The sequence below is a fragment of the Phocoena phocoena genome, chromosome 1, assembly GCF_963924675.1.
Source record: "Phocoena phocoena chromosome 1, mPhoPho1.1, whole genome shotgun sequence".
Taxonomy (NCBI): domain Eukaryota; kingdom Metazoa; phylum Chordata; class Mammalia; order Artiodactyla; family Phocoenidae; genus Phocoena; species Phocoena phocoena.
In genome coordinates this window covers 145,723,275-145,745,881 of record NC_089219.1, presented here as the reverse complement: position 1 = coordinate 145,745,881, position 22,607 = coordinate 145,723,275, and the positions used below count along the sequence as shown (strand labels likewise).

At 40.2% G+C, this 22,607-nt stretch overlaps 1 protein-coding gene and 1 pseudogene across 1 annotated transcript in view; both read left to right on the top strand.

The window, feature by feature from the left end:
• Positions 1–516: 516 nt before the first annotated feature.
• The window catches only part of PPP2R5A (protein phosphatase 2 regulatory subunit B'alpha), a 94,326-nt gene continuing 72,235 nt past the window's right edge, over positions 517–22,607 (top strand). The window contains exon 1 of the mRNA XM_065891017.1: positions 517–1,199. Within this exon, the coding sequence (XP_065747089.1) occupies positions 1,013–1,199 (187 nt within the window). The 5' untranslated portion in view covers positions 517–1,012. The remainder of the gene's footprint in view (positions 1,200–22,607) is intronic.
• Positions 6,904–7,003, top strand: LOC136140577 (U6 spliceosomal RNA; annotated as a pseudogene).

Sequence of the window (22,607 nt, the reverse complement as noted above, 5' to 3'; positions counted from 1 at the left end):
ATCCTCACTAACGATTGGCTGTAGCCTAGGTCCGTCATACAACCACGCCCCATTCCTCTGCCTAACCTCCCAGTTTGATAGCCCTTGCATGAGGCCAAGCTTCACCCCGTTGCTGCCGCTTAGCCATGCGATTGGCTGAGGGAGCTGGCGTGCTTTCCCACCCTCTACTCCTTTCCGGGCCTCCGAGAGGCTGGCGGGACCCCGCGGAAGTTGTCAGTCAATCTCCTCCCTCCCCATCCCCCGCGCGGTCCCTCCCCCTGGCCGCGCGCCCTAGCGCGCGCGCGCACACGCACTCACACTCCCCCCTTGCCTCTACCCAGCACCTTCTCAAGTTGTAGCGGTCGCCCGCCAGGGGTTCTCTGTGGGCTGCGGAAGGGCGCGTGGGGGAGGGGGTTCGGACTGCTCGGCGCTTCGAGGAGCGAGTGTGTGTGCGCGCCCAGGGCCGGGGCGGCGGTTCACGGGAGATGAGGGGTCGGCGCTGACAGGGAAGAGCGGACACCGCGGCGGTGGCGACAGCGGCTCGGAGGGGACCCGCGATGGCAGCGCCTCGGGAGGAGGCTCCAGGCAGGGCGGGCTGCGCTAGTTGCGGCCACTGAGGTGCTGGCGGGCCGGCCGGCTGGCGACCCGGGCTGCAGGGACGAGAGGCGCGTTCGACGTCCGCACCCCAGCGTCCTCGCCTCAGTTGTCTAAACTTCGGGCTCCCGTCCACCAGCCCTCCGAACTCGTAGTCAACAACTTCTTCACCCCCCCCCCACCCCCGCCCTCGCCTCCGTCAGCCCCGGGAGTTCGCCGCGCGTCGGGGACCAGGAACCTCCGGCACTGAGATGTGGCCGTGAGGCGTCGGTGGGCGGCCAGGAGAAGCTCGGCGGCGCCCGGGAGCGGGAGGGCAGTGCGGCCGGGGAACGGGGCGGAAGGGCGCGAGCTCTCGGCGCCTCTTCCCCGCCTCCTCCTCCTGCTGCTGCCCGTTCCGTGCAAGCAGCAGCCGGAGCTGCCAAGCACCAGGGCCGTGGTGATGTCGTCGTCGTCGCCGCCGCCGCCGGCGGGGGCTGCCAGCGCCGCCATCTCGGCCTCGGAGAAAGTGGACGGCTTCACCCGGAAATCGGTGCGCAAAGCGCAGAGGCAGAAGCGCTCGCAGGGCTCGTCGCAGTTCCGCAGCCAGGGCAGCCAGCCGGAGCTGCACCCCTTGCCCCAGCTCAAAGGTAACCTCCGAGGGCGCAGCCCGGGGAGGAACGTGGGGGCTCGCCTCCGCGCCGCCAGAGTCATTTCTTCATTTCTTTCTGAGGGTTTCTTCTGCCCAGCTGGGGCTCGGAGTGTGTGAGTCGCGTTCCCCATGCTTCCTTGGCGTCCTCCCACCCCCTTGGATTCAAACAGGTTTGCTGTTAAGAGCCTTGCTTTTCTCACTTCTTGGTTCACCTCAGCTCTTCCGGTCTTGGAGGAGGTCGGCACCCCTCCCCACCTGCGCGCTCTTTTACCTGCCCTTGCTACTGGAGCTCTCCTCTTGCGGCCCGAGGGGTAGAGTTCTTCACTCTTCTACTCCGAGCCTTGCCCTTCCCCATCTTGCTTTAACAACCTGTCTTACGTTCCGACCTTCCCTTTCTGAGACCTGCCTCCTCTTTTCGGCCACTCGTAGCCAATCCTTTACTTTTCCAATTATAAAGCGCCTGTACGCACTCTCTCCCTAACTTTCCTTCCCATTGATGGTTCCTAAGAGTCTTACAGACCAGGAATCCTAATGCACACACCGGTTAGGAGTTACCTGGCCTTTAGATTTATCTATAAAGAAAAAGCCTAGAAAATCTGACCAGTGTAGTGTCTTACTGGGTCATTAGATTTAAATGTTCCCTTTAGCCCAAAGAATAGAAAGACTTAAAATACTTTATCGTCTGAGAAGATACACACGGTAAACTTGGAGAGGTGTTAAGGAATAGGTAGTGTCGCTTTGCAATGGAATGGGAACTTAGTTCGCCAAGCAGTGATTCCAGGGACTTTGTAGGTTTGTACAGTAATTCAGATTGGTATCCGTGTCAATGCCTTGCAGGAGAACTTGGCACTCCTTTTGGCTCACTCCTTTTTCCCACTAGGTTTAGAGGATTAAAAAAAGAAAGAAAGAAAGAAAGAAATTGGTTCCTGGTGTTCTAGTTTATTCTTTGTGGATTACTACCTTTTAATTTTATAATTTTAATGTCTTTGCTTTTTATGAGATACGCATCATCATGGAACAAGATGATAATGGTCCTAAACATTCGAAATTTTTTTTCGACAAAAGAAACCTGATAGAAATCTAGATCATCTGTTTTGCAAGGCCAGGAAATGAAAAGTTCATACTGAAATAGATAAATGTTCAGCAGGTTTTTCTATCAGTTTGAAAAAGCTCCAGCATCCCCTTTAAGGCCAGTCTGGTTCTGATTTGTCTTTGGGCCTATGAATCCAGCCTTAGTTTGGCTAAGAGTCTAAAGAAAACCCCAGATCAAATCACAGTTGACCTGCAATAGCTCTGGAACCCCATTCAGATCCTACACTGCCCTGCCTCTTGGGGTGCTTCTAAATTAAAGACATCCCACAGCCAGAATCAAACTGACTTTTGAAAGAAGGTTTTATTTAAGATGTGTAGCCTGTGGTACTGCATTTATCATTTGCTATTTTGCATACAAAAATTGTGAAAATTTACATAGCATAGTCAACGGTAGACCACAATGGTAGGCATTGCCAAGACTAATACTTGAGTGATGTCATAGCTATAAAAGAATATCATCTTACCTATTAGGACATTGAACTACTATTCATGAATTTAAAATTTTAAACTTAACTAAAACAGATATTTTTACCTTTTTAATTTTTTTTCATTAAATTGGCAAATTGTTTTTGCAGTTTGAAGGTTTGGTGCTAGTGTTTTTCTTTCATGTTTAATTTGCTTTTTAGTAAGATGTTCCTTATATTGTCTTTTTTAATATAATATTTACTTATATTTAATAAAAATAATTGAATATTAGATATATGGTTGCTTCAAGCCAGGAGATGCACTTTTAATATATTTTGTTTTTAAAAGCCTAGCAAAAATATGCAGAGTCAGTATTCATCCAGATTTCACGGTGTATAGTTCAACAAGTTGAAGGTGTCATTGAATGTTTTATTTATAGTGTTTTGCTCACTAGTAGAGAAAAAAATAAAATTAGAACTTTAGTCTTATTCTATATGTTTTACATGAAAATATAGTGTTCTTTATAAGCAAAGTTACGTATTCAGGATAAATTTATGTAAATTTAATTGAAGAATAAGATTCTTAGTTAGATTACCCACTAGGAAAAACTACTTGTACTCCAGATGCCAAAATGCTTGAAAAGTGGTTTTTTAAAAATTCAGTTGCTTCATTTGGTACTTTGGTAGTGTCTTTGATACCACAACGTTGAGTGCTTTTTCTGTCAGTAGTAGTTTTTTCCATTTGTGGCCTTAACAAAAACCAGTGGAAAGCCCTGTAATACATGTATGAAAGAGAATTTTTCTTCCTGCTCTGAAATATAATCTTGCTGTGGAGTGATTCAATATCTGTGGCCATCCAAAATCTTTTAAGTGTTTATGCCAACCTGCTTACGTTACACTTTGTCCACATGAATCTAAACTGGAAAGGTGCCAGCTATTTTCCTTAAAGCATGCTATGGGTAAAGAGTAACAAAATAATCCCACTTTTTAATCTATAAGAAGTTATTTGTGTGAAATAATTTAGTAAGTGGGTTGCAGGATTTTAATGGTGAAAATGTTCAGAGAAAATTCTGTTTTATTACAGAAAGTATTTAAAAAACAAGCCTTGTTAAAAGGATGTTTTAAAAATGAGAAAATGTTATGTGGGTCATCAAACTTAACTGCCTTATATTTTATAGCTTAAAAAATTTTTTTTTCCAAAATACTTGAAATTTCTTATGTCAATTCTGTAAGTTCCTCTGAGAACTAGGTATTAGAAAATAAAGGTAGGAACATTCTGTCAATCATTTTTTCTGTATTTAAATTTTCATTAGTATAGTACTTAATTTTTCTACCTTAAACTTTTCATCTGGTAACCAACAGTTAGGAGACTTTTAACTTAAAAAAAATCAGTTAATTGGAAGCTTTTCAGTCTGTTTAACCTTTTTTGTGTAAGTCTCTAGAAGGATTGGTTTGGTAAAATAGTAGATGCCATACAGTTATATAACATTTACAAATTATTTTACACTTTTTTTTTTTACACTTTTATTTATATTTTTAAATTATAAAAACAGTATTACTCATAATAAGTGAAATAGTCCAAAGTTGTGTAACATCTAATCCCCGATAACCCTTGCTTTTTAACACCTAAGGTAATATTGTGACAATCCGTAGCTCAATGTATTTTTACAAAAATTATATTTCATTGTGTTATCCCAGCAACTCTGTGCAAGACCAGTATTATTCCCAGATGAGAAAGCTGAGGCTTAAACAGCTTAGTTTCAGGCCTGTGATTACTTATCTGGATGGTGTTGCACCTGACACCAGTACCCAGGTTAAATGATTTCAGTATTTTTGCTGTTCTCCTGCTTTGTGAAATTTGAGCAGTATCATAGAGTTGGGTCATTGGGGTCAGCCCTGGGTCAAAGGTAAAATTTTAATCTTTCTGAGTTGCTTTCCTTATCTCTAAAATGGGGATAATACCTTCTATCTCCCCAGGATTTGGGGGATTAAGTGAAATAATGTAATTAGTGCCTAAAAATAGGCAAAGAATGTTAGTTCCCATTCTCTTTGATATTTGAAAATCCAGATCAAAGGTATTTTCTAAATGAGGGATTCACATAAATAGTAAACTTTGCTAGTGTACTTAATGTATAATTTGTTTATAATCAGTTTTCACATATGATTTATGTGAAATGAGGTGAAGCTGTAACATCAGCATAAGTGTGGATGTGGAAATAGGGTAGAGTGACTATTTAAAATATTGAAAGTTGTAGTTAGAAGTTTTTTTATCAAGCAGAGAAATTGAATTAACCAGTAGAATTGTATAGATGTGCATTTCTTATGGGAGACAGCCAGTAAATGGCAAAGAACAGAATGAAACTGGCTTTGAGATTGAAGTCCCCTTCAGATGAGGTAAAGAACTTACCAAGTTTCCTCAGTTTCTTGGTTGGTATATTCTTAGAAGCTGGGTCCCACTGAAGGTATTGAGTCCAGTAACAGTGGTGCTCATTTGAAGTGCTTTGCTTACCTATAGGGAAAAAAAAATTTTGTTTTTCTTGATGTATGTGGTCTTTTAGGGTATCTGGAACAAGAACAAAGACACGATTTGAAATTTCATAACTAACTTAACTTTTTTGTGCTGGTGAGGGACACTACTGACTGAACTTTTAAGGTTTATAGATTTCTTTCAAAATTAATTTCATTCCATCTAAACCCAAAACCTGTTTTAGTAATTGGGGTGGCAATAAAGGAGAGTTGAAATTCATCTGAATATGTTAAAAATGTTTATTTACAAAGGGATATAACATTTTACCTATTTTAGGACTGTCTTCTGGAAGTAATATTATATTTCTTCTGGTAGACTTATTTTTAAATTTTTAAAAACTTTTTAAGGATATACTTCTAGAGAAATTAATATAGTGTCTGTTGCTGGCCTTCGCATGAAGGAAAAACTTCCATTTAAGTCTAATTTAACATCTTCAGAATTCCTATTTAGGGTCAAATTTCTTTTTCCCCCAATGTTATTACCTCCTCTGATTCTTAATTGAATTTTGGATCCTTTTATGAAGTGCCTGTAAAGTGAGAATCCAGTAAAATGTATTTAAGTAAAATAGTGTGATCACTGGGATAGAGTACCATCTTGTAAATAGTACACTTAAACTGTCTTCCTGTATCATTGATGAGTCACAGTTGCTTTGCACTAGTTGTTTAACCCCTTTGACCTTCAGTTTAATCATTTTTACTTGTAAGAATAATATTTTCCCCTGATAAAATCACAAAAATGAATTAGTCTTTAATGAGGTATTGCCTCTCTTTGGATGACAAAGACAGGTTTATCAACAAAAATCATACATTTGGGAAATAATAGATTGTGTGTTTTTAAAATTTTAACTTTTTAAATTGTAAAAAGCTGGGGATATAAACTACCTTATTTTTATTTTATGTGTTTAGCAGTGTTCTCAACCCTGGCTGTGCACTTAGAGAGTTTTAAAAAACATCAGTGCCTGGGTCCTACCCTAAAGTGATTCTAAATAAATTGGTCTAAGGTAGGATGCAGGCATTTGTATTTTTGAAAGCTCCCAGGATGATTCTGATATGCAGCCAGGGTTGAGAATCACTGGTTTGGCATTATCTGTCTATTGATTTAATTCATTAATTGAGACTTTGTCCTTTTCTCTGGATACTCGTGGCTCATTACCCAGCCTATTAACATTTCCTGCCCTCACTTCACCTCGTGCTATTTACTTTTCACTCTCTTAACTTTGCTGCCCCCTATGGCTAATCAGCTGCTTTCCTGAAGGGGATAGTGCTCTTGGATTCTGGAGTTTTAGGTGTGATGAGTTGATTCTATTGGATTTTACTGTAGTTATCATAATTAAAAATCAGCTATTATCCTTTGATACAAGGTGGTCACTTTTTTTTTTTTCTCTCTGTGATTTTCAGAGCTGTGGCTGAGCTGTCAAGTAAAAATGAGAACATATGATAGCAGTTTGCCTAGTTTTAATCCCATCATTCAGGGTAGCATGATAATCCCAACCAATTTGGAATGTAAAGCTGATATTTGCTGTATGTTCACAGCATTGTTCTGCCTCTTGAAGATTTAGAACTAGCATTACTAGTGTATATGTTGACTATTAGATGTTGAACAGATGAGATATTTTTGATCATAACTGTTTTTGGTCATGCCTTGTATTTATTTAGCGTCAAGTAATGTTTTTCTTGTGGTTGCTTTGGCAGCACATAATACTAAAACTGAAACTATTGAAGATTAGCATGATTCCTGCCCAAGGATGACACACAGATTTGTGAAGTATTCCAGATTTTTGCAGAATAAACAGGGCATTTTGGAAAGAACAAGAAAAAGGAAAAAGAAATGTTTTTCGTCAGAGTGTTTTTACGTCTATCATCTTAATCTTGACCACAGTTTTTTACTGAAGGTGGGGCAGCAAGGACCTGGGACCACTTATATTCCATAGCTCTCTTTTGTCTTTGGCCTTTCTGCTAACAACCAGTTTGAATGATACCTGTATTTGTTGATTTGTTGTGCAGAGTCAGTGTCAGTTATGAAGTGATGTTCTCCATCCAGAATGAGATGGTAAAATTTTTGTGAAAGCAGAAGTTATCTGTGTTTTCATATCCTATTATAGTACCAAATACAGTGTTCTGTGCATAATAAGTGTGGTCATGTAGGCGGAGTCACTGTTTTGATTAAGAAATTACCTGTTGGCCCTCCCTCTACACACATTCCCCCGTTATTGATTATGCTTCCTTCAGTGGTGTTCTGTGCTATCTACCAGCAGATGGGTTCTCGTCTGTTTTGTGTTAATATATTTGTGCCTAAATCTGATTCAAAGTTATGAATTTTGGGTTTTCAGTACCATGATAATAAATAGTAAATGTAGGTTTGAAACAAAGGATTGTTTGCTGCTGTATTTGTGCTTTGGCAGTGACTGGTTTAAGTGACGTGTAACATTATTGATAGATTTATTTCTAGGAAAAGTATTGTGTAATGTCTGTGTGGAAAAGTAATACTGGGTTGACTTCCAGATGTGGACAACTATGTAAATATCGGGTAAACTGAAATAACTAGTTTCCAGTAATTTCTAAATTTGAGGCTCAATCTTTATTTATAAGGATGTCCTTGAAGGAGATGAAAGGAACAGATTTTAAATATGTAATTACTTTCAGTGCATTATTATGTAATAGGGAACCTAAATGCTTTACTGAAAGAGTTTTACATGACAGGCTAGGTTTATGTGAAATAAGCTCTGCTTGTCTGGGCAGGATATTCACTAATGAGCAGTTTCAAACCACTTTTTATATATATTTTTGAATTTTCCTTGAAGGAATTTGTTTATGTGGTTTTTTCGTGTAATGGTGAATTTTAGAAATCCTGCAATTTTGATCAGATTTCTTAAAGAAATCTATTAGGATTTTTTTTTTGTAGTTTGCCAAATATGATAGGTTCACATTAATAAAATTCAGAGAACCTATTTCTAACTTGGATACTGAAGGCAAGGGATTTCTTGGGAACTCACTCCTCCTACTGGAATGGTGATGCTAATTGCATTTACTGTAACATTATTGTGATGTTATATCTAGTTGAGCCTTCCAGTGCTGAATGGGACCTCAGAAGTCATTCTGGTTTAGCTTTCATTAGGAATGAGTTTCACTCTTGTTCTAAATAAATAGCTATCTTGTCATTTCATCAGAAAAGCTTTCATTAAGGTAGGGAGAAGAAGTACAGGGTTTTTAAGCTCTTAGATACTCTCTCAGATTTTGCTTATTGAGGAAACTGCATAAACGATAGTTAAAAAGATGTTAGGTGTATGAAACTAGAATTTTTTAATGACTGGGCTTAACTTGTAGTACAGGATAATAAAATATTAAATATAGCTTTAAAAATGATACATTTTCTCTTTTTAATTGGATTTGCCTTTGATTCACACTCACTGATAACAGATATTCCAGAATTATAGCTGTTACCAGAAGGTGATGATTATTTGAACTCATAGTTAATCCTGTGCCTCTAAATTGATAAAGTCAAAAGGATGAGACAGTTTTTGTCATAAGCTCTGAATTTTGATTTAGCAAAACTGGGTGTTTTTTTAAAAACATAATTTTCCAAACAGACTTTTCTAAAGATAAACATCTGTTGAAGTCATAAGTAAAATAAAATATAATTTCTATAGGAATATATATTTGCTTTTTTTTTTTTTTTTTTTTTTGCGGTACGCGGGCCTCTCATTGTTGTGGCCTCTCCTGTTGCGGAGCACAGGCTCCGGACGCGCAGGCTCAGCGGCCATGGCTCACGGGCCCAGCTGCTCCGCGGCATGCGGGATCCCCCCGGACCAGGGCACAAACCCGTGTCCCCTGCATCGGCAGGCGGACTCTCAACCACTGCGCCACCAGGGAAGCCCCTGCTTTTTTTTTTAACTTGTACTACTGTTCTTCTTATAATTAGCCAGAGGAAGAAGATTTTGTTTGCCTGCTGTGAAACTAGATACATACTTTGCTTTCAAAATCTAGTACAGAAATATTTTCCTCTTTGATGTTCATAGTGCTTAAATTTTAGGTAAACCATTGTAGAGATTAAAACTTTTACGCAGTAAAGTGAATAAAATGATGAATGCTTTTTCTTTCAAAATTAAATGTCTTTAGGGGCTTAGAGTCTGGTGGGATAAATATAGACATGTAAGCCGGTGGTTTCAATTAGAGACAAGTGCTGTGATAAGAGTAAGCAGTGAAAGCCTAGGGGAGTGTGTGAGGGACCCAACTCAGTTTTGGTATGTGAGGAGAGAGATCAGGGAAAGCTTCCTGGAGAAGGTGACAGGTAAGCTGAGACCTGAAAGGCCAGATGTGTTAGACCAAGACACATGGGTTCTAAGAGGTCCACCTAAAGGACAGTATGGGCAACCCCAGAGGTAGGTGAGCATAGCGTATGTTGGGAACTGCCAGCAATATATGTGGCCGTGATAAAGAATATTATAATAGGGAACTGGCTAGAGAAGAGACTGGAGCAACAATTAGTGTCTAGGTAACAGCCTTGATGCCATGTCCTGCACTTATTCCTGACAGTTGTGTGAAGAGTATATTGGGAGATGAGCGTGAAGAATACTAGTTAATGCTGGCACAGTAATCCAGGCAAGAGATGATGGTGGCCTTATCTAAGTGGGGATAGGTGGTATCACAGGGGGACTTGGTGAGAGGGAAAAATCAATGATGATACATTTCTAACTTGTGCAACTAGATGTATGGTAGCAATTTACTGAAAGGGAAAAAGAGTGGAAGATCTGATGTGGGAGAAGACGGACAGGTTGTCTGTGGGACAGGTTGAAGTGCCTGTGGAAATAGAAGTGAAGAGTCTAGTAGGAAATTAGATATTTGGGTCTGGAGCTAAGTAGAAAAATCTGAGCTAAAAATAAGAATTTAGGAGCTTTAGATTAAAGGTGGCATTTGAAGAGATGCAACTGCTTACTGAAAATGTATATAGAATGAGAAGAGGGCAAGGAATACCATCATTTAGATGATGATCAAAGAAGAAGGAGCAACAGCTTGAGTGGAAGACAGGAGAGAGTAGAGACAAGGCAGTCAAGGGAAGAAAATATGTTTTTAATTGGGAGTGGGGTGAGGCTAGTAACAGTGAGAAGAACTGCTAACAAGTCAAATAAGAATGGAAATGTTTCCATGGGTTTGGTAGTCTTCAGGCAACATTTGTGACTCTAGAGGGGTTTCAGAGGATTGATAGACTTGAAACCAGACTTCTCTAAGGAGAAATGAGGAGTGAATGGAAATTGGGAAAGCTAAGTCAGTAAGTATGGACATCTCTTTCAGGAAGCTTGACAATTAAAACAAAAAAAAAATGTATCACTGGCTGCTGGGTGGAGAATGGATTGTAGCAGAACAAGATTTTTAGAAGGAGGATCAGTTAGGAGGTTGTTTTAATAGACTAGATGAGGCATGATATGGCTGGGGCTAGGGTGGTAGCAGTAAAGATGGAGAGAAAGAGATGTATTCACAATATAACTAAGCTAGGACTTGTTGATGAATTGTTTGGGGGAGATGGACAGGCAAAGGTAGGAGCCAAAGATGTTTCCCAGGTGTTTTAGCTTGGACAGCTGCGTTGCATAGGTCTACCACCACTGAGAAGGAATACATTAGAAAAAGAACCAGATAACGAGGGAAAATCCGAAGTTATATTTTAGAGATTTTAAGTTTGAGATGTCTTTTGGAAACCTAGGTATAAACATCAAATAGACTTTTGGATGTGTGAATCACAGAGTGCCCATTGGTAATTTCTATGATTTCTAAACATTCATTAAAAGATTTTCAACGGGGCTTCCCTGGTGGCGCAGTGGTTGAGAGTCCGCCTGCCGATGCAGGGGACACGGGTTCGTGCCCCGGTCCGGGAAGATCCCACATGCTGCGGAGCGGCTGGGCCCGTGAGCCATGGCCGCTGGGCCTGTGCATCCGGAGCCTGTGCTCTGCAACGGAAGAGGCCGCAACGGTGAGAGGCCCGCGTACCGCAAAAAAAAAAAAAAAGATTTTCAACGTTGTTTATTAGAAAATGTTCATAGTTTGGGATGCTGGCCACTTGGTCTTTTGGGCAAAATGGGATTATATATTCCCCATTCAGCGGAATGTCTGTGTATAAGACATTGCGCAGTGGCAAGATGTCCTTGGTATATGTGTGAGGTAGATTACAGAATTTGTTGGGACAGGTTCATGAGTAGGGTTAGTTACTTAATTGGCTGTTTTCTGCCTTTAGACTATGAGTAAAGTGCTCCAGGACCTGAGATCCATATCTTCCTTCCCAGAATTTAGGCAGTCAGTACTTGGTTTAATATTTATTGAATGAAATAATGAAGCAAATGCTATTAAATTGATTTAAAGAAAAACACCGTTTTGTGTCATGCAGTAATTCACAAATTTATAATGATTTATAATTGAGTAATAGTTTACATACAGCCCCAAATTTAGCATTTTGTTGATGAAGAAACCAAAACAGGTAGGTTATATTCTTGTGCAAGTCATTTATAGCTTCATCTTCTCAATTGATTCGTCCTCTGTAATATGAAACCAAGATGTGTATTATCTGCACTAAAGCAAAATTAGCATGTTATTTTCTAACAGTGCAAAGGAGAAATATTTGTAGTTGAGAGCCTTACAAGAGAGAGAATGATTTCTTTTAGGTCCTGGGCAGGTACTGAAAGTAGGTTTTTCTAAGACCCTGTAAAGCAGAGGATCTTTATTTTTTAAATTCTTCTGGTATAAAAATGCTTCATTGATCTTTGCAGGTCTCCCTTTTAGCACAATTCTTCCCTTTTTAAAGTAATGTAAAGTTTTTCTGAAGAAGAAGTTGGAGAACAGTTGTTTTATGAATGAGTACTGAGAAACAAGATGAAATGAACTTTTAATCACTCAGCACATTTGTGTCAGAGCTAGATTTATAATTTGGAGTCTCTACTCACTTAAAGTTATAATGATAAGTAATTAGCAGCTTTGAGGAATTATGGAATTATTATGGAATATCAAGACTGATTAGATTCTACTTATTTTTGCTTCTCTGTTCTATACACAAGCTATGTACACACAGTTTTTGAAAACTTTTTTTTTTTAAACTATGACCACATTAACATAGCACTGTCTTTCTGATCATTATTTCCCAATTCAAGGGAGGAAAATAAATTGGGGCAAGATAACTGAGACTTGGATATAAAAGTCAATTGGGCCAATTCATCCATCACTCTACTGATTTTATTCTCCTGAAAACTGAGAAAAACTGAAATTAGACAATATGTCATCTCTCTAAGTAGTTTTCTACATACATTTGTGACTAAATTTGAATCCAAAGTGGAAATAAAGTAGCACATGTAACAATGAAATGCTTTTCAGGTGCATTTAATTTTCAGTCATATTTCCTTCATAGGAAATTTCTATCATTCATGCAGGAGAGGTAAAAATAACCCAGGTTTTACTTAGCTACCAGATACCCAGGCACTGATTTTGGTATTTCATATATTTTGATAATTCTGTTTTTAATTTGAACCACCTGTATAAGCTTACACATAATCATATTTTGATATTTTGAGAACTTCTTCTTTTTAAAAAAAGATCTAGAAAAGTAGCTTCTCCTGTGGAATAGGAATGACTATTTTAGGATACAGTACTTGCTGTGAGTCATGAGTGAGTCTCAGTTTTCATGGTTTTCTAAAATAAAGTCATTTAAAGACTATGCAGTGAGAAATGTCATATTCTTAACTACCCTATTTCTTGTATAATGGCTTTATTATTTTTGTAAAAACTTACAGACTCACTCTTAAAAACAAGTCAATAGAAAGTAAAAATCCCCAGGCAGAGGAAACTTCTAAAATTTTGAACATCTTCCTATATTTTCCCATTAGTGAGATCATATAATGTATGTTGTTCTATAACCCATTACTTTCACTTTAATAGAATACTATAAATAGCATGTTTCTGAAAGAAAAAAATTAAAATCTATTTAGAATTGTTTCTGATTAAACTTTTTATTTTTGGAAATACTGAGTCAAATCATTTTAAACCTTGATTATGAAAATTCCTTATGTTAAAAGGAGAGGAAATAACTTCTAAGAGTACTGGTGTTTAATTTTAGGGAGATTATACATGGATCTCCTAGAAAATCTGATTAAAGAAATCCATCATCTCAGAAAATATCATATACAATATTTTGTATATAATTTCAGGGTCCTTGGATTTGCAGCACCACCGCCATGCTGAAGCCCGTCTCTGGTCAGATGGAGGAGGGAAGTGGGTGGGTTGTTTTGTGGCCCTTAGGCCCTGCTCTAGAGATTTGAACCACCTTGTTAAAGTAGGTAATCCTTTTCCTAACACAGTAGCAGGTGTTTCTTAGGAGTTGCAGATAGAGTTAGCTGCAAGATGGAACCTCATCACAGCTATGGAAACCATCTATAAAGATCTGTTTTAAAACACTTCTTGTTCCCCAAGGGTCCCAAATGAAACAAAGATGCTTCTAAAAACCTTTATTTAATGAATAGATTTTATATTCAAATTGAATTAAATAGATGACACAATATTCCATTTATTCTTCTAGGAGACTGTTTTTCAGTATCTGCTTCTCAAGGTTCTACATTCCAAGAAATCCATATAACATGCCCCACTAGCTCATCTTCATTTCTTGTTCTTATCTTCTTTAAAGTGGTTTTTTTTTTTTTTTTGCGGTACGCGGGCCTCTCACTGTTGTGGCCTCTCCCGTTGCGGAGCACAGGCTCCGGACGCGCAGGCTCAGCGGCCATGGCTCACGGGCCCAGCCGCTCTGCGGCATGTGGGATCCTCCCGGATCGGGGCACGAACCCGTGTCCCCTGCATCGGCAGACGGACTCCCAACCACTGTGCCAGCAGGGAAGCCCCTTTAAAGTGGTTTTGATAACAAGAGGTAACATAATTTTTTGAAATAAAGATTGAACAGTATATTTTAACCCTTTTGTAGTGTAGTAGTTGTGAATGTATTTGCATTTGAATGGTAATTGAGTAAAGCATGTAAATATTTATGCTTTTTAAAGTTCTAGATAGTATTCTACGGGTTTTCTTAAAATGGTTTACATTTGTATATTAGAATGCATTATCAAACTGGTAGGGTTCATGTATTCAAATTCCTAAGATGTGATATCTACAATTTTTCCCACCATTTTCAATTTTAATGAAATCATAGACCCTTACCTAAGTCATATTTAGTTACAATGCTGTGAATCATTTGTTAATAAACGTTCCCATTGTTACCTTATAAAAGCTTGATCCTCTGAAGTTTCAAATAAAAGCTGATTTTAGACTCTTACTTATTAATGTTCTAGGGGTATTGCCAAAAAAAGCTGCATGTCCTATATTCTGTGCCAGTTTCTTAAATTAGAATCTTGGATTGCATCCTCAGCATGTCACTGTAGTGGTATTGCTGGGTTGCTATGATACGGTGCTTGTTCTGTAATTTGTAGCACGAATCTTATATGAGAGCCTACTTTAGATTTCAAGTATGTGAGCAACAGTAATAGGGAATATGTTATCTTTTTTCTTTAAGGAAAATTATACCTATAAAACTTATTTCTGTTACAAATTATGATATCTAGTACTTCAGACTATTCTTAGATGTAAAATAGAGGATTAACAATGAACAACTTGAAATAATTTGGTTATCCCTAAAAAGTTTAGTTTATCACATTGACTTTTATGAAAATGGACAAGAAATGGAAGGCTTTATGATAATGAATATTTTAAAATTTTAGTGTTCTTGATATTTGAGGTCTTGAGAGAAACGAATATAGACTAGATTTTCTGCTAAGATTCATTTGAGACAGTACCAGCAAAACTATATTATGAGGGAAAACTCAAAATTATCTTACTGTACTGAATTTAATATTTTTTTATTCAATGAACTGTTATTAAAACCAATACTACATAGCCATGTTAATAAACTATTATTATTATCTCTTTTAAAAAAATTTTATTGAAGTATAGTTGATTTACAAGGTTGTGATAATTTCCGCTGTACCGCAAAGTGAGTCAGTTATACATATATATATTCTTTTTCATATTCGTTTCCATTATGGTTTGTTTGGTTTTTTTTTTGCGGTACGCGGGCCTCTTACTGTTGTGGCCTCTCCTGTTGCGGAGCACAGGCTCTGGACGCGCAGGCTCACCGGCCATGGCTCACGGGCCCAGGAGCTCCGCGGCATGTGGGATCTTCCCAGACCAGGGCACGAACCCGTGTCCCCTGCATGGGCAGGCGGACTCTCAACCACTGCACCACCAGGGAAGCCCCATTATGGTTTTTTTTTTAACATCTTTATTGGAGTATAATTGCTTTACACTGGTGTGTTAGTTTCTGCTTTATAACAAAGTGAATCAGTTATACATATACATATGTCCCCATATCTCCTCCCTCTTGCATCTCCCTCCCTCCCACCCTCCCTATCCCACCCCTTTAGGTGGTCACAAAACACCGGAGCGGATCTCCCTGTACTATGCGGCTGCTTCCCACTAGCTAGCTAGCTATTTTACGTTTGGTAGTGTATATATGTCCATGCCGCTCTCTCACTTTGTCCCAGCTTACCCTTCCCCCTCCCTGTATCTTCAAGTCCATTCTCTAGTAGGTCTGCATCTTTATTCCCATCTTGCCCCTAGGTTCTTCATGACCTTTTTTTTTTTGTTTTGTTTTTAGATTCCATATATATGTGTTAGCATACGGTATTTGTTTTTCTCTTTCTGACTTACTTCACTCTGTATGACAGTCTCTAGGTCCATCCACCTCACTACAAATAACTCAGTCTCATTCCTTTTTATGGCTGAGTAATAGTCCATTGTATATGTGCCACATCTTCTTTATCCATTCATCTGTTGATGGACACTTAGGTTGCTTCCATGTCCTGGCTATTGTAAATAGAGCTGCAATGAACATTTTGGTTCATGACTGTTTTGAATTATGGTTTTCTCAGGGTATATGCCCAGTAGTGGGATTGCCGGGTCATATGGTAGTTCTATTTTTAGTTTTTTAAGGAATGTCCATACTGTTCTCCATAGTGGCTGTATCAATATACATTTCCCACCAACAGTGCAAGAGGGTTCCCTTTTCTCCACACCCTCTCCAGCATTTATTATTTGTAGATTTTTTGATGATGGCCGTTCTGACGGGTGTGAGATGATATCTCATTGTAGTTTTGATTTGCATTTCTCTAATGATTAATGATGTTGAGTATTCTTTCAAGTGTCTGTTGGCAATCTGTCTATCTTCTTTGGAGAAATGTCTGTTTAGGTCTTCTGCCCATTTTTGGATTGGGTTGTTTGTTTTTTTAATGTTGAGCTGCATGAGCTGCTTGTAAATTTTGGAGATTAATCCTTTTTCAGTTGTTTCATATGCAAATATTTTCTCCCATTCTGAGGGTTGTCTTTTGGTCTTGTTTATGGTTTCCTTTGCTGTGCAAAAGCTTTGAAGTTTCATGAGGTCCCATTTGTTTATTTTTGTTTTTATTTCCATTTATCTAGGAGGTGGGTCAAAAAGGATCTTGCTGTGATTTATGTCATAGAGTGTTCTGCCTGTGTTTTCCTCTAAGAGTTGTTTTTGTTTTTGCTTTTGCAGTACGCGGGCCTCTCACTGTTGTGGCCTCTCCAGTTGCAGGGCACAGGCTCTGGACGCGCAGGCTCAGCGACCATGGCTCACGGGCCCAGCCGCTCCGCGGCATGTGGGATCTTCCCGGACCGGGGCACAAACCTGTGTCCCCTGCATCGGCAGGTGGACTCTCAACCACTGTGCCACCAGGGAAGCCCTCCTCTAAGAGTTGGATGGTGTCTGGCCTTACATTTAGGTCTTTAATCCATTTTGACTTTATTTTTGTGTATGGTGTTAGGGAGTGTTCTAATTTCATTCTTTTACATGTAGCTGTCCAGTTTTCCCAGCACCACTTATTGAGGCTTAAGAGGCTGTCTTTTCTCCATTGTATATTCTTGCCTCCTTTATCAAAGATAAGGTGACCATATGTGTGTGGGTTTATCTCTAGGCTTTCTATCCTGTTCCATTGATCTGCATTTCTGTTTTTGTGCCAGTACCATACTGTCTAGATTACTGTAGCTTTGTAGTGTAGTCTGAAGCCAGGGAGCCTGATTCCTCCAGCTCCGTTTTTCTTTCTCAAGATTGCTTTGGCTATTCAGGGTCTTTTGTGTTTCCATACAAATTGTGAAATTTTTTGTTCTAGTTCTGTGAAAAATGCCATTGGTGGTTTGAAAAGGATTGCATTGAATCTGTAGATTGCCTTGGGTAGTAGAGTCATTTTCACAATGTTAATTCTTCCAATCCAAGAACATGGTATATCTCTCCATCTATTTGTATCATCTTTAATTTCTTTTGTCAGTGTCTTATAATTTTCTGCATACAGGTCTTTTGTCTCCTTAGGTAGGTTTATTCCTAGATATTTTATTCTTTTTGTTGCAGTGGTAAATGGGAATATTTTCTTAATTTCATTTTCAGGTTTCTCATCATTAGTGTATAGGAATGCACTAGGAAGGAAATTTCTTTCCTTCTGCTAACTTTGCGGTTTTTTTTGTTCTTCTTTCTCTAGTTGCTTTAGGTGTAAGGTTAGGTTGTTTATTTGAGATGTTTCTTGTTTCTTAAGATAGGATTGTATAGCTATAAACTTCCCTCTTAGAACTGCTTTTCCTGCATCCCATAGGTTTTGGGTCGTCATGTTTGCATTGTCATTTGTTTCTAGCTGTTTTTTGATTTCCTCTTTGATTTCTTCAGTGATATCTTGGTTATTAAGTAGTGTGTTGTTTAGCCTCCATGTCTTTGTAATTTCTTACAGGTTTCTTCCTGTAATTGATATCTAGTCTCATAGTGTTGTGGTCGGAAAAGATACTTGATATGATTTCAGTTTTCTTAAATTTACCAAGGCTTGATATGTGACCCAAGATATGATCTCTCTTGGAGAATGTTCCATGAGCACTTGAGAAGAATGTGTATTCTGTTGTTTTTGTATGGAATGTCCTATAAATATCAATTAAGTCCATCTTGTTTAATGTATCAATTAAAGCTTGTGTTTCCTTATTTATTTTCATTTTGGATGATCTGTCCATTAGTGAAAGTGGGGTGTTAAGGTCCCCTCCTATGATTGTGTTACTGTCGATTTCCCCTTTTATGGTTGTTAGTATTTGCCTTATGTATTGAGGTGCTCCTATGTTGGGTGCATAAATATTTACAATTGTTATATCTTCTTGGATTGATCCCTTGATCATTATGTATTGTCCTTCTTTGTCTCTTGTAATAGTCTCTGTTTTAAAGTCTATTTTGTCTGATATAAGAATTGCTACTCCAGCTTTCTTTTGATTTCCATTTGCATGGAATATCTTTTTCCTTCCCCTCGCTTTCAGTCTGTATGTGTCCCTAGGTCTGAAGTGGTTCTCTTGTAGGCAGCATATATACGGGTCTTGTTTTTGTATCCATTCAGCCAGTCTATGTCTTTTGGTTGGAGCATTTAATGCGTTTACATTTAAATAAATATCAATATGTCTGTTCCTATTACCATTTTCTTAATTGTTTTGGGTTTATTATTGTAGGTCTTTTCCTTCTTTTGTGTTTCCTGCCTAGAGAAGTTCCTTTAGCATTTGTTGTAAAGCTGGTTGGGTGGTGCTGAATTCTCTTAGCTTTTGCTTGTCTGTAAAGGTTTTTATTTCTCCGTCAAATCTGAATGAGATCCTTGCTGGGTAGAGTAATCTTGCTTGTAGGTTTTTGTCCTTCATCACTTTAAATATGTCCTGCCAGTCCCTTCTGGCTTTCAGAGTTTCTGCTGAAAGATCAGCTGTTAACCTTATGGGGATTCCCTTATGTGTTATTTGTTGTTTTTACCTTGTTGCTTTTTTTTTTTTTTTTTCCGCGGTACGTGGGCCTCTCACTGTTGTGGCCTCTCCCGTTGCGGAGCACAGGCTCCGGACGCGCAGGCTCAGTGGCCATGGCTCACGGGCCCAGCCGCTCCGCGGCACGTGGGATCCTCCCGGACCAGGGCACGAACCCGCGTCCCCTGCATCAGCAGGCGGACTCCCAACCATTGCGCCACCAGGGAAGCCCTGCTACCTTGCTGCTTTTAACGTTTGTTCTTTGTATTTAATTTTTGATAGCTTGATTAATGTGTGTCTTGGCGTGTTTCTCCTTGGATTTATCCTATATGGGACTCTCTATGCTTCCTGGACTTGATTAACTATTTCCTTTCCCATATTAGGGAAGTTTTCAACTATAACCTCTTCAAATATATTCTCAGTCCTTTCTTTTTCTCTTCTTCTTCTGGGACCCCTATAATTCAAATGCTGGTACGTTTAATGTTGTCCCAGAGGTCTCTGAGACTGTCCTCATTTCTTTTCATTCTTTTTTCTTTATTCTGCTCTGCAGTAGTTATTTCCACTACTTTATCTTCCAGGTCACTTATCCGTTCTTCTGCCTAAGTTATTCTGCTATTGATCCCTTCTAGAGAATTTTTTTTTTAATTTATTTTTTTGCAGTACACAGGCCTCTCACTGTTGTGGCCTCTCCCGTTGGGGAGCGCAGGCTCCGGACGTGCAGGCTCAGTGGCCATGGCTCACGGGCCCAGCTGCTCCGCGGCATGTGGGATCTTCCCAGACCAGGGCACAAACCCGTGTCCCTTACATCGGCAGGCAGACTGTCAACCACTGCGTCACCAGGAAAGCCCTTATAGAGAGTATTTAATTTCATTTATTGTGTTGTTCATCACTGTTTGTTTGCTCTTTAGTTCTACTAGTTCCTTGTTAAACGTTTCTTGTATTTTCTCCATTCTATTTCGAAGATTTTGGATCATTTTTACCATCATTATTCTGAATCCTTTTTCAGGTAGATTGCCTATTTCCTCTTCATTTGTTAGGTCTGGTGGGGTTTTGCCTTGCTCCTTCATCTGCTGTGTGTTTCTCTGTCTTGTCATTTTGCTTAACTTACTGTGTTTGGGGTCTCCTTTTCGCAGGCTGCACGTTCGTAGTTCCTGTTGTTTTTGGTGTCTATTTCCAGTGGCTAAGGTTGGTTCAGTGCGTCGTGTAGGCTTCCTGGTAGAGGGGCCTAGTGCCTGTGTTCTGGTGGATGAGGCTGGATCTTGTCTTTCTGGTGGGCAGGCCCACGTCTGGTGGTGTGTTTTAGGGTGTCTGTGGCCTTATTATGATTTTAGGCAGCCTCTGTGCTAATGGATGGGGTTTTTCCTGTCTTGCTAGTTGTTTGGCATAAGGTGTCCAGCACTGTAGCTTGCTGGTTTTGAGTGGAGCTGGGTCTTGGCGTTGAGATGGAGATCTCTGGGAGATTTTCACCGTTTGATATTACATGGAGCTGGGAGGTGTCTGTGGACCAGTGTCCTAAACTTGGCTCTCCCGCCTCAGTGGCACAGCCCTGACGCCTGGCTGGAACACCAAGAACCTGTCCTCCACACGGCTCAGAATAAAAGGGAGAAAAAAAGGAAGAAAGAAAGAAGATAAAGTAAAGTAATTAAAATAAAAAATAATTATTAAGAAAAAAAAATTTTTAAGTAATTAAAAAAACCCCCAAACGGACAGACAGAATCTTAGGACAAATGGTAAAAGCAAAGCTATACAGACAGAATCACACACAGAAGCGTACACATACACACTCACAAAAAGAGCAAAAGGGGGAAATATATATATATCATTGCTCCCAACGTCCACCTCCTCAATTTAGGATGATTCGTTGTCTCTTCAGGTATTCCAGAGATGCAGGGTACATCAAGTTGATTGTGGAGATTTAATCTGCTGCTCCTGAGGCTGCTGAGAGAGATTTCCCTTTCTCTTATTTGTTTGCACAACTCCCAGGGTTCAGCTTTGGATTTGGACCTACCTCCGCGAGTAGGTCGCCTGAGGGCATCTGTTCCCTCTCAGACAGGATGGGGTTAAAGGAGCAGCTGATTCGGGGGCTCTGGCTCACTCAGGCCAGGGGGAGGGAGGGGTACGGATGCGGGGCGAGCCTGCGGTGGTAGAGGTCGGCGTGATGTTGCACCAGCCCGAGGTGCACCCTGTGTTCTCCTGGGGAAGTTGTCCCTGGATCCCGGGACCCTGCCAGTGGTGGGCTGCACAGGCTCCCGGGAGGGGAGGTGTGGAGCGGGACCTGTGCTCGCACACAGGCTTCTTGGTGGCAGCAGCAGCCGCAGCCTTAGCGTCTCATGCCCGTCTCTGGAGTCTGCGCTGATAGCCACGGCTCACGCCCGTCTCTGGAGCTCCTTTAGGCGGCGCTCTTAATCCCCTCTCCTCGCGCACCAGGAAACAAAGAGGCAAGAGAAAGCCTCTTGCCTCTTAGGCAGGTCCAGACTTTTCCCCAGACTCCCTCCCAGCTAGCTGTGGTGCACTAGCCCCCTTCAGGCTGTGTTCACACAGCCAGCCCCAGTCCTCTCCCTGGGATCTGACCTCTGAAGCCCGAGCCTCTGCTCCCAGCTCCCACCCGCCACGGCGGGTGAGCAGACAAGCCTCTCGGGCTGGTGAGTGCTGGTCGGCACCGATCCTCTGTGCAGGAATCTCTCCACTGTGCCCTCCGCACCACTGTTGCTGCGCTCTGCTCCATGGCTCCGAAGCTTCCCCCACTCCACCACCCACAGTCTCTGCCTACGAAGGGGCTTCCTAGTGTGTGGAAACCTTTCCTCCTTCACAGCTCCCTCCCCGAGGTGCAAGTCCCGTCCCTGTTCTTTTGTCTCTGTTTTTTCTTTTTTCTTTTGCCCTACCCAGGTACGTAGGGAGTTTCTTGCCTTTTGGGAAGTCTGAGGTCTTCTGCCAGCGTTCAGTGCGTGTTCTGTAGGAGTTGTTCCACATGTAGATGTATTTCTGATGTATATGTGGGGAGGAAGATGATCTCCATGTCTTACTCTTCTGCCATCTTGAAGCTCTCCTCCTCCATTATGGTTTATCACAGGATATTGACTATAGTTTCCTGTACTATACAATAGGACTTTGTTGTTTATCCATCCTATATATAATAGTTTGTGTCTGCTAATCCGAAACTCCCAATCCTTCCCTCCCCAACTCGTCCCTCCCTCTTGGCAAATACAAGTCAGGTCTCTATGTCTGTGAGTCTATTTCTGTTTTGTAGATATGTTCATTTGTGTCATAGTTTAGATTCTGCATACAAGTGATATCATACGGTATTTATCTTTGTCTTTCTGACATGCTTTGCTTAGTATGATAATCTCTAGGTCCATCCATATTGCTGCAAATGGCATTATTTCATTCTTTTTTATGGCTGAGTAATATTCCATTGTATTTTATATATATATATATATATATATATATATGTATAAAACACATCTTTTTTACCCATTCATCTGTTAGTGGAGATTCAGGTTGTTTCCATGTCTTGGCTATTGTAAATAGTGCTTCTATGAACATTTATAGTTATGCCC